Genomic DNA, 14,235 nt, shown 5'->3' on the forward strand with positions numbered 1-14,235 from the left:
CTATCAGAAGCTTCTAAAGCCATGACATCATTTTCTGGAATTTTCCAAGCTGTTTAAAGGCACCGTCAACTTAGTGTATATAAACTTCTGACCCACTGGAATTGTGATACAGTGAATTATAAGTGAAATAATCTGTCTGTAAATAATTGTTGGAAAAATTACTTGTCTTGCACAAAGTAGATGTCCTAACCGACTTGCCAAAACTATAGTTTGTTAACAAGAAATTTGTGGAGTGGTTGAAAAACGAGTTTTAATGACTCCAACCTACGTGTATGTAAACTTCCGACTTAAATCACCAAGGAAATGTAGTTGAGCATGTCACCCATGGTGACAGGTTTCCAGGACATCTTCCTTCCCCCCTGCTGCTTCTTGTCCCCATACTTGTTGGTATAATTAGTGTTCCCAGTACAGAGGTGGTAAAGTAGAGCTGAAACAGCTGTAAGAGGGTGTATGTTTCATCACTAACCAACTGTGGGCCTTCAGGTCATTTGGGTTTAAACCTACATTTTTCTGGTCCTCAGGACTGTATGCCACCTGTCCTCAGTTTCATCTCCCTCTTGTGCTGCTTCCCCTGCCTCTCCCTCTTCTCTGTTGAGGCCTAGATCTCCTCCCTGCCCCCGCACCTCCAGATGAACTTGCAGAGAGGGGAGTGGTGCCAAGGGCTACAGTGGGGGTAGTTGTGGATGAAGAACCATCAGACAGGGTGATTGAAACTGCAGTGTGGGTGGTTGAAGAGGAGTGGGGCCTTTGTCGAGTTGTGGATGTAGAACCATCAGATGGGATGATTGACATAGCGGTGGGGGCACTTGCTGGGGAGGGATGGTTCCCAAATGTAATCATCCAAATCCTCTGCATCCTCCACTCTATGGTGAATAAAATAAAGGGATATATTGTTGTAAGACACACAGAATTACAGTTGACTAAATTTACAAAACGATATTACTGTAAAGGAAAAACACCAAGCCTAAACTTTATCTGTACAGTGACTCACATAGAAGGTGTGAAGTACACACGAAAAGCAAACATAAACACTTTGGAGACAAAGGCAGAGGTGAGAACCACAAATAAACAATGGCCATGTGAGTTTAGTGGCCTCTCCAAAGTTACAAGGATGAAACTTACAACAGCAAACAGTGAACTAATATGAAACATAGACAATAACTACTTTGAATTATATACAGTACCAGTCAAAAGTTTGGACACACCTACTCATTCAAGGGTTTTTCTTTATTTTTACTATTTTCTACATTGTAGAATATTAATGAAGACATCAAAACTATGAAATAACACATATGGAATCATGTAGTAACCCAAAAAGTGTTAAACAAATTAAAATATATTTTATATTTGAGATTCTTCAAAGTAGCCACCCTTTGCCTTGATGACAGCTTTGCACGGGGCTGGTAATCAATAACGGTAGGTCACAGACAGACAAATAAGATATCTTCATGATCTGTGGAGTCACGGCTTTCGGTGTGTATCAACGTATTCCGTGTTTATTTAGTATATGCTTCACAACGCTAACTGGAATGTAGGTAGCAGCCATCTTGAAATGAGATCATTGGCTCGGCCTGCCCTTATATGGGCATACGAATTTATATGGTAGTAAGTCACACCAAAGATTTGAAGGCACCGATCAATAGCCAAGATACTCAGCTTTCTGCAGACACCCTGCTTTTGCAGATATGGGCTACCGTTCTCATACTAGACTGAAATGAATTGAAAAAATCTAATAGGGTCCCCAAATATGAGGACTTTACATTTAAGAGCGATCAGCACTGGTTTCAGATGACACACTGCCTGGTGGTTTGCGTTGCCATGGTGACATTTCCTCCTTCCTGCCTGTGTGCCGGCTGGTAATCTGAGTCAAGGTTATATTCCTCCCTCCCTCCTCTCGCTTTCCCCTCCTCCTCCTCCTCCTCCTCCTCCGGGCTGAAAAAGAACACCAGATATAGATAATGAGAGAACCGTTTTACACACTTTCTCACACACACGCACACTAATGGTATGGCATCAAACACATGGAAACCATGTGTTTGGTGAATTTGATGCCATGCCACTCCAGCCATTACCACGAGCCCGTCCTCCTCAATTAAGGTGCCACCAACCTCCTGTGACACACACAGACTTACACATTTTTACATATTTTTTTTACATCATGGAGTTGTGTGTTGTTCATGAACCTGCAAATGGGATATATAACAATGTCTTCATGTCTTAAGCTTGGGCTACAGTAGTGAGGTTCTACAAAGGCAAGTCACATGGAAAGGACTTCCCCAGTGCGTACAAAAGCTCAACTCAGTCCAACCCTATAATAAGCCTTTAAGGACGGCATGGAATGTTTATCGACAGTTTTCCTCCCATCATGCAGTTCACCCAGCAAGGTCTGGATTGGTAATCACATGCTCAGGTGACTGCATTATGAGTCATTATGTCAGCTAGTGCAACCTAAAGCCCTGGTAAGGCTACAGTGAGAGTCAGTCATGCAGGCAAAACAGCTGTTAAAGGTGCTGCTGCCTTAGTGTGTATAGCATTGCACTGGCAACGTCAGGATAGTTTGTAGAGCATTGCACTGGCAACGTCAGGATTGTTTGTAGAGCATTGCACTGGCAACGTCAGGATAGTTTGTAGAGCATTGCACTGGCAACGTCAGGATAGTTTGTAGAGCATTGCACTGGCAACGTCAAGATTGTGGGTTTAATTCCCGGGCCACCCATACATAAAATGTATGCAGCATGACTGTAAATCGCTTTGGATAAAAGCCTCTGCTAAATGGTATTATTATTATTATTATTATTATTATTATTATTATTAAGCCTAGTCATGAGAACTTTACCAGAGTATTGTGATACTACAATGAGATACTATATGAATGTATCCATTAAGAAATGCTCTATTTAAACATTTAGCTACGGTGTGCCCCAAATGAACACCACCCAGGTCAGTCTTGCTGTATTTTCTAATGTAGTGTGTGATGTTTATTTCAGGTGAATGGTAAGGGTTCCCTGTGGTGTGTGGACCCAGAGTACAGGCCCAACCTGATCCAGGCGCTGAAGAAGCAGCACTTCCCTGCAGCACATGCCTTCTGCACACCACCTGCCTCCCCACCGCCTGCCTCCTCACCCCCTAGACATCTCTTCCTGCAGGGCTGCTCTCTCAAAGGTGAGTCATAACCCCCCAACACAACTTACAAGAACACTTTTAGACTGTTTTTTATTGTTTTCTCTCATCTGTCGTTCTTGTGAGGCTCCAAGAGAGGCTCCAGTGGGACAGAAAACAAGGTGTAGGCGACATCACAGCGAAGACCAACCTTTAGACAACACACAACAACTCTCTGCTGGTGATCACACCTCAGATTCTCTAGAAATATGATTAATATTACATTTGATCCAGTTTCAGCTCTCGCTGCATGTGATTTCAAATTCACATGGTTGTTGCCTCTGCACATTTTCGTCATGCAACTTTGGCCGACAAGACATTCAGCATAACCATCATCTTTAATAATTAGAACCCATAGCGGCCATCAATGGCCTTTCTTTAAATTACTATAGCGGCCGCGAACGGTCTTGTTTTTCTAACAATAATGTGTCAATATCGCAAAATGTACTTGCTTACAACCTGTTGTCGTATTTGCGTGGCTGTCATCAACCAGATGTCGAGGTGAGTGAAAAAAGTAAAAATCTGATATGTTTGGTGTTGTCGATGTTTGTTTGACGCTGTGCAACTTGGGGAATAGCTCACAGATTAGCAAATCCTGTCATGTCATGATAACTTGGTTGGTACAGGCGAGCACATCAGCGGTGGAGCTTGAATGATTGCTCTCTGTCTCATGGATAGTTGCAGTGTTTAGCTGTATATAGTCAGCTAGCTAGTTGTTGGTTTCTTTCAATGTAATTGATATGAAAACGTCCCAAGCTGCTTGCTATAGCTAGCTAGCTAACTAGTTAGTCTATCAGGTAAGACAAGTTGTGTGTAGTGGTACATTTGGGAAGTTGTGTGTAGTGGTATATCTGGGCAGCGCTCACAAGCGTCAACCTCAGCTGTCATTTTCACTAGCTAGCAAAACAGCCAACCAGCTAACTAGCCACCGAAATGAAGGCTAGAGTAATTAGTGTTTATCTGTTGGGCTTAGGTTATGGTTTGTCATGTTTGCTAGGTGCAGATATTCATAGCCTCATGTTCCTATTATTTGACAGTTTAGCTGTCGTGTTAGGGTAGTAGATGCCCACACAGTGGAGCTCATATGATGAGTTGGATATAAGTTTACATAGCCAGCTAACAAGTTGCTTGTTTTGTCCAGTTTCTAGCGATGCAATTACTTTGGAAACTGTCCCAGCTTCGTACCTAATCAGCTAACATTGGCGTACTCTCTCTCTCTCTCTGTGAGTGAGTGAGTGAGTGAGTGAGTGAGTGAGTGAGTGAGTGAGTGAGTGAGTGAGTGAGTGAGTGAGTGAGTGAGTGAGTGAACTATTGTATCCTATTTGTTGCTCCTCCCTCTGTTCCTCTAGGTCAGTTAAAGTGAAGGAAGTGATGTGGAGATTCAGGGCTTAGCAGCAGAAGGCAGGGAGGAAGAGGAGTTAGAGATGATTGGAGGGATAGAAATGTGGAGGAAGAGGAGAGTGAAGAGGGAGAAAAGAGTGGAGGGAGAGGAACATGAAGAGGACAAAGCAGAGGGAGAGGTCTGTACTAAATCGTATTGAGACAAGTTACCTACATTTTGAAATAGTCTCTGAATAGTTGTTTGCATTTTTACATTGTTACAGAAGTAAGAATCGTTGTCAATCAAATAGCCTACTTTGTGTGGGTTTTGAAATACTTTCTGAATATTGTCCTCTGGTCACATTTTGGACCATTTATTTATTTGTATGTAAATAACATTTACAAGTATAATATATTATACTTGGGATATTTTTAAGTGAGTAATTTAGTCCAATTTACTACAATTTAAATACGCTAGGGTTTTCTTGTTGTGATGAGTGTTAATCGCCTTTTGATAGTGTCTTTACACAATGGGAGACAAAATGACTGTTATTCCTATGGACATGAATGTGGTGTCATATTAAAGAAGAGGTAGTGTTCTTTAAAACTAAGGTAACTTGTAATTGTCATTTGTTCTTTGTTTTTGAGCTATGTCTATTTTTGTTTGAAATGTGTGAGAAAATGAGCTTCATCTTAAACTCAGTAATCTACAGCAGCATTCTAGAATGCTATTGGGGTCTAAGGGGTTAACTGTCATTTTAGTCATTGTTTAATTTCAAACCATAGAGGCCTCAGTGTAGATTATTCTGATCTGAATCCTCTCGCTCTCTCTCTCCTACCCTCTTGTTTGGTAACCTTGACTACAGAGACCCTGCGGATAATTCTTCAATCCTCTAGGTGATTAGAAATCATTTAGAGAACCTGAAGTGTGGGATGGAGAGAGCTGGGAAAGCTCCCTTCCTCTTGCCCCTCCTTAACTGGCCACACACACACACACACACACACACTGGCTATTCCACTGACCACCATGCATGTTCTCTCCTCTTCTAGAGTCTGACATAGATGCTGCTACTGCCATGATGCTCTTAAACGCCGCCCCTGGCCATCACCATGCCGACCCATGTAAGAGACTCCACCCCACACCATGCCTCTTCCACTTCTCTCTCTCTCTCTCTCTCTCTCTCACTTTTTAACTACTACTCTCCCCATTCTTTCTCTCCTGCTCTCTTTTTCTCTGCCACCTACCCGTTTCACGCTTTCATCTTTATTTTATTGCTTTTGCGTCCCTCTCCCAGCATCTATCCACCCTCACCTTGCTTTAGCACCCCTGTAACACATCTCCCTGTCTCTCCATTGATTCATATATACACTCGACAGCACAGTTCAAGTCCCACTCACATATTGTCATTCTAAGCCAGACAAGGTTGCATATAGAATTCTCTTCCTGTGAATAACCAGTGTTGTATTTTCTCCCATGTCTTCTCAGTGTTCATTCGACTAGACACTTCTGCCTCTGCTGTTGTCATCAATTGTTATGAATGTTAATTACTGGGATCTGCTGAACAGACACTCCCTAGCCCGCCGCTTATTTCTCTTTATCACATAACCTACTCCCACTGCCCTGTTGCATTCTGAAACGCTGTTTCTTTAGTGTTAAGATGTTCTCCTCCTCCCTCTAAATCTCCCTCTCCTCACTCCCCCTCTCCTCACTCCCCCTCTCTCCCCCTCCTCACTCCCCCTCTCCTCTCTCCCCCTCCTCACTCCCCCTCTCCTCTCTCCCCCTCTCCCTCTCTCTCCCTCTCCTCACTCCCCCTCTCTCTCCCTCTCCCTCTCCTCACTCCCCCTCTCTCTCCCTCCTCTCCCTCCCTCTCTCTCTCCTCACTCCTCCCTCTCCTCACTCCCCCCCCCTCCCCCTCTCTCTCCCTCTCCTCACTCCCCCTCTCTCTCCTCACTCCCCCTCTCTCTCTCCTCACCCCCCCTCTCTCTCTCCTCACCCCCCCTCTCTCCTCATTCCCCCTCTCTCTCTCCTCACTCCCCCCTCTCTCTCTCCTCACTCCCCCTCTCTCTCTCCTCACTCCCCCCTCTCTCTCCTCACTCCCCCTCTCTCTCTCCTTACCCCCCCTCTCTCTCTCCTCACTCCCCCCCTCTCTCTCTCCTCACTCCCCCCTCTCTCTCCTCACTCCCCCCTCTCTCTCTCCTCACTCCCCCCTCTCTCTCCTCACTCCCCCTCTCTCTCTCCTCACTCCCCCCCCTTTCTCTCTCCTCACTCCCCCCTCTCTCTCTCCTCACTCCCCCCTCTCTCTCTCCTCACTCCCCCCTCTCTCTCCTCACTCCCCCCTCTCTCTCTCCTCACTCCCCCCTCTCTCTCTCCTCACTCCCCCCCTCTCTCTCTCCTCACTCCCCCCTCTCTCTCTCCTCACTCCCCCTCTCTCTCTCCTCACTCCCCCCTCTCTCTCTCCTCACCCCCCCTCTCTCTCCTCACTCCCCCCTCTCTCTCTCCTCACTCCCCCTCTCTCTCTCTCCTCACTCCCCCCTCTCTCTCTCCTCACTCCCCCCTTTCTCTCTCCTCACTCCCCTCCTCACTCCCTCTCTCTCCTCACTCCCCTCCTCACTCCCTCTCTCTCCTCACTCTCCTCACTCCCCCCTCTCTCTCTCTCCTCACTCTCTCCTCACTCCCTCTCTCTCTCTCTCTCTCTCTCTCTCTCTCTCTCTCTCTCTCTCTCTCTCTCTCTCTCTCTCTCTCTCTCCTCACCCCCCCTCTCTCTCTCTCTCCTTACTCATCCCTATCTTATTTCCCTCCCTGTCCCAGGTGATCCAGAGAGTCCCCTGGACCTGTCCCGGCCAGACTTGGTGCTGGTGAGCAGCGATCCTAAGCAGGACCACAACTACAGCAGCATGGCCCTACAGCGCTGCTCCTCCCACTCCTCCTCCTCCTCCCTCTCCTCCCTGGACGAAGGAGGCACCTCCCCCGGCCACGCCCGCCACAGGCCCCGTACATGCCGCGCCGGCAGCGAGGGTTTCCATAGCGACGAGGAGGACTCCGACCTCGGGGACCGGGACGAGAGAGACTGCCGCCCCCGGCCTGCTCCTCGCCGCTCCTCCTCCTCTTCGGTGAAGCACCCGGCGGGTAAGAGGGCCCGTAGGGAGGTGACAGCCAAGCCGGAGCTGGATGAGGAGCTGAAGGAGGCGGCTGGGTCTCTGCTCCACCTGGCTGGGATCCGTACCGCCATGGACCTTAACAAACGCAGTGCCAAGAGCAAAAAACTGAACAGGAAATGAGGTTCCTTCCTGCCCTTGCCCTCAGACTCCCGCCCCTTAACCCCTTACCCCTGATCGTGTGTCCTGATTGGTCCTGGTTGTGCCTCCTTCTCCTTTTCTGTTTGCTGATTGGCTGATTTTGAGCCCGTTTTTTAGTTTGACACATTATGGGATGGGATATCCCTCACTATCCAACACAACAAATGGCAATAGTATTATTCACACAGGAGAACAAAGCCATATTGAGACTTTTGTAACTCGGGCGTATCAGGTGGGTGGGTCAGGGTTAAGTGGGGTGTTTGTGGACTACTGAGAAGAACCATCACAAAACTGCCTGTTTTTCTGATGGCTTAGCCGCAGATCCTCGCAATTCAAATTATGTTTTGGTGGATCAAAAAAAGTCAAGATGGGAAAAAGCTGAAAGTTTTTATAACTCAAAGCATTGCATGCTTCCTCCTCAACCTGTATCCTCTTCCATGTGAACCTATTTCTAAGAGAATGAGTGCATGTTTGTAACAAACTAACCTCTCCTCTCATGTTGTAGTTAGTTTCTCCGTGCTGAAGATACCACTGTTTTTTATAGGCCACAACCTTGGTCTGGAAATATCTTCCAAAGAGATGCAATAACTTAAACCACTCTTTATATCATTTTATTTTTTTAGTGTTGGTATTTTCCTGGGTTGATGATGTGAGGAGGATGGAATCATCCTTACACGGAGTAGAATACTGGACCGGTTCCATGTCAGGGAGTGGAAACGTAACAAAGGGAATGTTGGAACTCTGACACTGCCATGTTAAGTAGGGAATAAAACAAAGATGGCCGACTGCTAGTTCTACTCTGAGAGGGAAACATCATTACATCTTCATGCCATTAGAACCTACTCCTCTTCATCGCTCTTCCTCTGCTGACCCCTCTAATTCTGTTTATACACTAAACACATTATTTGTGTTTAGTGTGTAAACTGAGAAATTACATTTGATGCAGGCCCTATTCGATCCTGTCCTATTCTATCCTGTCTTATCCTGTCTTATACTATGCAAGGTGTAGTGTAGACTAATCTGGCTGAAACATAGCAAATGTTGTTGTAACCATAGTGATCCCAAGACGATGCGCTTGGCATGAGGGCACTCACTGGCAGATGTGCTGCTCAGTATTCAATTATGTAATACTAGTCACATCTACTCTGACATTAGTATTCAGGCCAAAGGGAAGTTAAAACAAAGATGTTATCATAATGTTGTCGTGAGGTTAGATGGACAATGTTATGAGAGTCCAGACTGTTATTGTACTACTGCCCCTCCTGAATGTTGTGTTGGCTGACCCTGTGGCAGAGTTCAGACTGTGTTGACAGAAAGAGGCATTGCTTCGTCTTGTTCCACATTAAGGAAACACGGAGGGCAAAATTAGGAAGTGCACCACTCTTCTCTCTGCTGTACAGTAATGTGTCTACGGCCAGTTGATTACATTGAGTTCAGTGACGGAAAGTACAGGATGTGGAAACAGAACTTGTGAAGCCAGACTGGTGCTCTTCGTGCTTGCATGTATTAACTTGCATTAGTAAGCAAAACACCAATATGCCCATATGATTAGAATAGCTTTTAGTTGGTGCACTGCAGTACAGTGTACTGTCCTCTGTCATGAGCCAACTTAAGTGCAAGTTAAGTTTGCACTTGTGTTGTATCACAGGGAATAATGTTAAATTAAGTCATGTTGGTAAGTATAGATTGTATGCAGTGCCAAACATTAATTTGTGTCACATAAGTGAAACTACCAAGGCCATTGCGACAATGTTCCTCTTCTCACAGTATTTGTGACTGACCGTAACATTGTTGCCCCAGTTTTCTAGAAGCCTGCCAAGAGGAAATGTAGGAAAACTCTGACCTAGTCTGATATGCAGTTTATTTTGGTTGTTCTGGAATGGGAATCGCTGTGTTCTTAGAAGGGGAATTTTGTTCTTAGAACTAAACTGCAGTTCTCCTAAATAAGATGGACATAGAATACACTGGTCTTACCTGGCTGTGAATAAACAAAGAACAAATTAATGGTGTCCATTAAATCATCCATTTATTTATAATATTTAATTTATAATGGACTATTAAAAGGAACTTCTCCTATCAAATAAAGGTAATTTGAAGTGAGTGGAAATGTTACTTCCTCTCTCCCCTCTGGAAAATCCTTTTGATGAGACTTTTTTAGTTTAGTTTTATTTTCATTATATTTTACTGCCATAGACCACTACTTTCACTATGTGTTATAGTGATGGTGTGTCTGAGAAATAACTGTATATTGCCAATGTATATTATCTTTCGAGCGGGTGTTTTTCAATTTAACTACGACTGCCAAGTTTCCAGATGTTTTTGTTGTTGGAGAAAAGACAATTGATTAACATATTGATTCTGAACCATTTTTTGCCGACAATGATGTTGTACAGAGAAAGCAGAGGTAGACATTTCAGATGACATTCCCTATCTATTTGATAGGGAAAGTTGATGTAATCATCATGAACTTCAAAGCCTTTATCTGAATTTGTATTGTTTATGTTTAGATAATATTCTGACTGCCCTAAGTAGTCACACCATAGATATTAGTTGGCACTCCCTCGCCATGTTAGGATCCTGCCACCACAGAAGTCACCTACACTTACTGACACTAAAAACCCACATTTCCAAGGGTTGCCCTGGTGTTAGTCTTGGTACCCCCATGGACTTCTGTTTAAACTCAGATAGTTGAGAACAAGTTACAGTAACTTGTTCACGCTGTAGCCCTTGTAGCTAGAAGAAAGGTCTTATCAGACTCACAGTGAAGTGAATGTTTTAATACTGAACAAAAATATAAATGCAACATGCATTTTTACTGAGTTAGAGTTTATATAAGGAAATCAGTTAATTAAAAATAAATTAGGCCCTAATCTATGGATTTCACATGACTGGGCAGAGGAGCAGCCATGGGTGAGCCTGGGAGCCAGACCCACCCACTGGGGAGCCAGTTCCAGCCAATCCGAATGAGTTTTTCCCCACAAAAGGGCTTTATTACAGACAGAAATACTCCTCAGCACCTCAAAGACTACTAAACACGATGGGGCACCATAGCGGTCTATATCGTCACCAATAAGGTTCACTTGACACAGTGACAAATGATGCTAGGCTCAAAGCAGCATACATAGGATGCATCATTGTTTGAAAACGTATTGATTATGCAACAACAACTAAAAATCTCTCAAATTCAGTTGCAATTTATTGATTATGATAAAGCGTTTTGTCGCGTTGAACTGACTAAAGCTGCCACCCCAGTATCCGTCAGTCGTCTGCCATGTCTCTTCGACAGAACTTTTGGTTTTTGTGTGTGCTAAACTCTGTTAATAAAATGTTTATAAAGTTTATTTTCGCCAAAGATATGCATTATATATGGTATTACAAAATAAAACAAATCTTGTTTTATCATTTTTGTGTCTGTTTGTTTTTCATTTGTTAATGTTTACTTCTTTGATGAAATGGTCCATTATAAAGAAAATACTGTCTAACCAAAAGATATACTGTATCAAGATAAATGACTAAATGTAATGTAAATGTAATAAATCTAAATTCTGCATTACCACTGACCACAAATCCTTAATGACATTGACATGGGTGCATTTGGGAAAATTCTTATGCATTCAATAACCTACACATTTGAACAACCAAAAATGTGTGACAAAGTCCTTGGTTATAAACCCTTGAAAGTGAAGAGATCATGCTTTATTAATAAAACGTTGATCAACATCTCCACCTGCTGTTTAGAGGAGGTAATGACTAACCTTTAAAAATGTACAGTGGCTTGAGAAAGTATTCACCCCCTTGGCATTTTTCCTATTTTGTTGCCTTACAACCTGGAATTAAAATGGATTTTTGGGGGGTTTGTATAATTTGATTTACACAACATGCCTACCACTTTGAAGATGCAAAATGTTTTTTCTTGTGAAACAAACAAGAAATAAGACAAAAAAACAGAACTTTAGCGTGCATAACTATTCAACCCCCCAAACTCAATACTTTGTACAGCAATTACAGCTGCAAGTCTCTTGGGGTATGTCTCTATAAGCTTGGCACATCTAGCCATGGGATTTTTGCCCATTCTTCAAGGCAAAACTGCTCCAGCTCCTTCAAGTTGGATGGGTTCTGCTGGTGTACAGCAATCTTTAAGTCCTACCACAGATTCTCAATTGGATTGAGGTCTGGGCTTTGACTAGGCCATTCCAAGACATTTAAATGTTTCCCCTTAAACCACTCGAGTGTTGCTTTAGCAGTATGCTTAGGGTCATTGTCCTGCTGGAAGGTGAACCTCCGTCCCAGTCTCTGAAATCTCTGGAAGACTGAAACAGGTTTCCCTCAAGAATTTCGCTGTATTTAGCGCCATCCATCATTCCTTCAATTCTGACCAGTTTCCCAGTCCCTGCTGATGAAAAATATCCCCACAACATGATGCTGCCACCACCATGCTTTACTGTGGGGATTGTGTTCTCGGGGTGATGAGAGGTGTTGGGTTTGCGCCAGACATAGCGTTTTCCTTGATGGACAAAAAGCTCAATTTTAGTCTCATCTGACCAGAGTACCTTCTTCCATATGTTTGGGGGGTCTCCCACATGCCTTTTGGCGAACACCAAACGTGTTTGCTTATTTTTTCTGGCCACTCTTCCGTAAAGCCCAGCTCTGTGGAGTGAACGGCTTAAAGTGGTCCTATGGACAGATACTCCAATCTCCGCTGTGGAGCTTTGCAGCTCCTTCAGGGTTATCTTTGGTCTCTTTGTTGCCTCTCTGATTAATTCCCTCCTTGCCTGGTCCGTGAGTTTTGGTGGGCGGCCCTCTCTTGGCAGGTTTGTTGTGGTGCCATATTCTTTCAATTTTTTTAATGGTGCTCCATGGGATGTTCAAAGTTTCCGATATTTTTTTATAACCCAACCCTGATCTGTACTTCTCCACAACTTTGTCCCTGACCTGTTTGGAGAGCTCCTTGGTCTTCATGGTGCCGCATGCTTGGTGGTGCCCCTTGCTTAGAATTTTTTTAACAAGTTATTTTTTTCATTTCACTTCACCAATTTTGACTATTTTGTGTATGTCCATTACATGAAATCCAAATAAAAATCAATTTAAATTACAGGTTGTAATGCAACAAAATAGGAAAAACGCCAAGGGGGGTGAATACTTTTGCAAGGCACTGTAAATGGAGGTCAGAAGTGACTTGTAATGCAAATAATTATAGGTCCCATTGTCCCAAGGGACAAACGTTTTAGTCTGTAACACATTTTATTTCATACTTCAAAGTGGTACCCCATTTGACCACTCAGTGCTAACTATGTTAAAATTGTCAAAATAATTCATTTCTACACTAAGGAGCTCAGCCCTTTGTTGTGATGGTTACATATCAGGCAGTGCACTGCTCATGACTGCCAATTTAAGGCAAAAAAAACTGCTGCATGGAATTCTTTACAATTATAAAATAACAAAACATATCCTCCATCCAAGAGGAATTTCCTTAGCAAGTCTTACCTGATATTCCATTATAGTGCTTGATAATACAGCGTCCTCTATTGGTGAAACACTATTCTTATATCAACGAGTTTACTTCTAAACTTGGTGATGTAAGACATATCAATCTGTTTTATTAGCAACTAGATAACTTAATCAGCATTGGGCCCTGGTGTAAAAATGTATGGCTAAGTTGGTAAAATTGAATTGCAATACTGACACATTGTGTTCTAAGGATGTGTATTGATTGGCATTGTATTGTGTGTGTGAGAGAGATCACACACAACCCCAGGAAACATGCAAGGAATGATGGAATGCCATCTCTTACAGTAGCCATTCATGGTTCTACACTACAGCACAGAGCTAAGCTGATGTAAGAAATACATAACAGCGGCACACACTGACTGGTGGTTGATAGTGTGATGTGCATTTGATGGTAAGGGTTATTGAGCAGAGAGGGAATCTCACTGCTGCTGTAGTTTGTTGATGGTGATGCTGTCAAAGAAGGAGCTGACTGAGACAGTGGAACAGTTAGTATTCTCTTCCCACAGCCGAGCATGACTGAACAATTACAAACAATGAATCAGTAGAAGATTTGCATCCATCTGTGATCTGTCCCTCTTTTCATTAGAGATGACATCTGATCTGACAGAATGACGGAGAGACACCAAGACAGTTTTTTGCTTGCCCCGACTATACTGGTGCATCAGGGTTGGTGTCAATACCATTTCAATTTAAGAAGTAAACTGAAATTCTAATTCTCCTCATTCATAAGCAATTGGAATCAGAGGAATTGTAATTTCAGTTTCTGAATTGAAATGGAATCGACCCCAACCCTGGGCAATCCTTGGTTTGAGGCAAAGATGGTGGATAATGAAGATGTCTCATAAAAGCCATTTACTATTGGCAGTGGCGCAACTTGGTTTTAGAAGTGGGGGGGACATAATTATTAATATTATTTTTATCCAGTCGGATAAACACGCCAAACAGCTCGGA

General features: G+C 43.5%; 1 protein-coding gene across 6 annotated transcripts in view; it reads left to right on the forward strand.

Annotated features, from left to right (window-relative positions):
• LOC121578154 (forkhead box protein N2-like) overlaps nt 1-11,178 on the forward strand; it is a 50,386-nt gene extending 39,208 nt beyond the window's left edge. For 4 of the 6 annotated variants that reach the window (XM_045223237.1, XM_041892324.2, XM_041892309.2 and 1 more), the window contains 3 exons: nt 2,988-3,162; nt 5,530-5,601; nt 7,289-11,178. In XM_045223237.1, coding sequence (XP_045079172.1) covers nt 2,988-3,162; nt 5,530-5,601; nt 7,289-7,758 — 717 coding nt within the window. In that variant the 3' untranslated portion in view covers nt 7,759-11,178. Of the gene's footprint in view, nt 1-2,987; nt 3,163-4,508; nt 4,628-5,529; nt 5,602-7,288 lie in introns of those variants that run through there. The other 2 variants (XM_041892340.2, XM_041892333.2) reach the window with 2 other exon arrangements.
• The last annotated feature ends 3,057 nt before the right edge of the window (nt 11,179-14,235 follow it).

The sequence above is a fragment of the Coregonus clupeaformis genome, chromosome 1, assembly GCF_020615455.1.
Source record: "Coregonus clupeaformis isolate EN_2021a chromosome 1, ASM2061545v1, whole genome shotgun sequence".
In the NCBI taxonomy this organism is placed as follows: domain Eukaryota; kingdom Metazoa; phylum Chordata; class Actinopteri; order Salmoniformes; family Salmonidae; genus Coregonus; species Coregonus clupeaformis.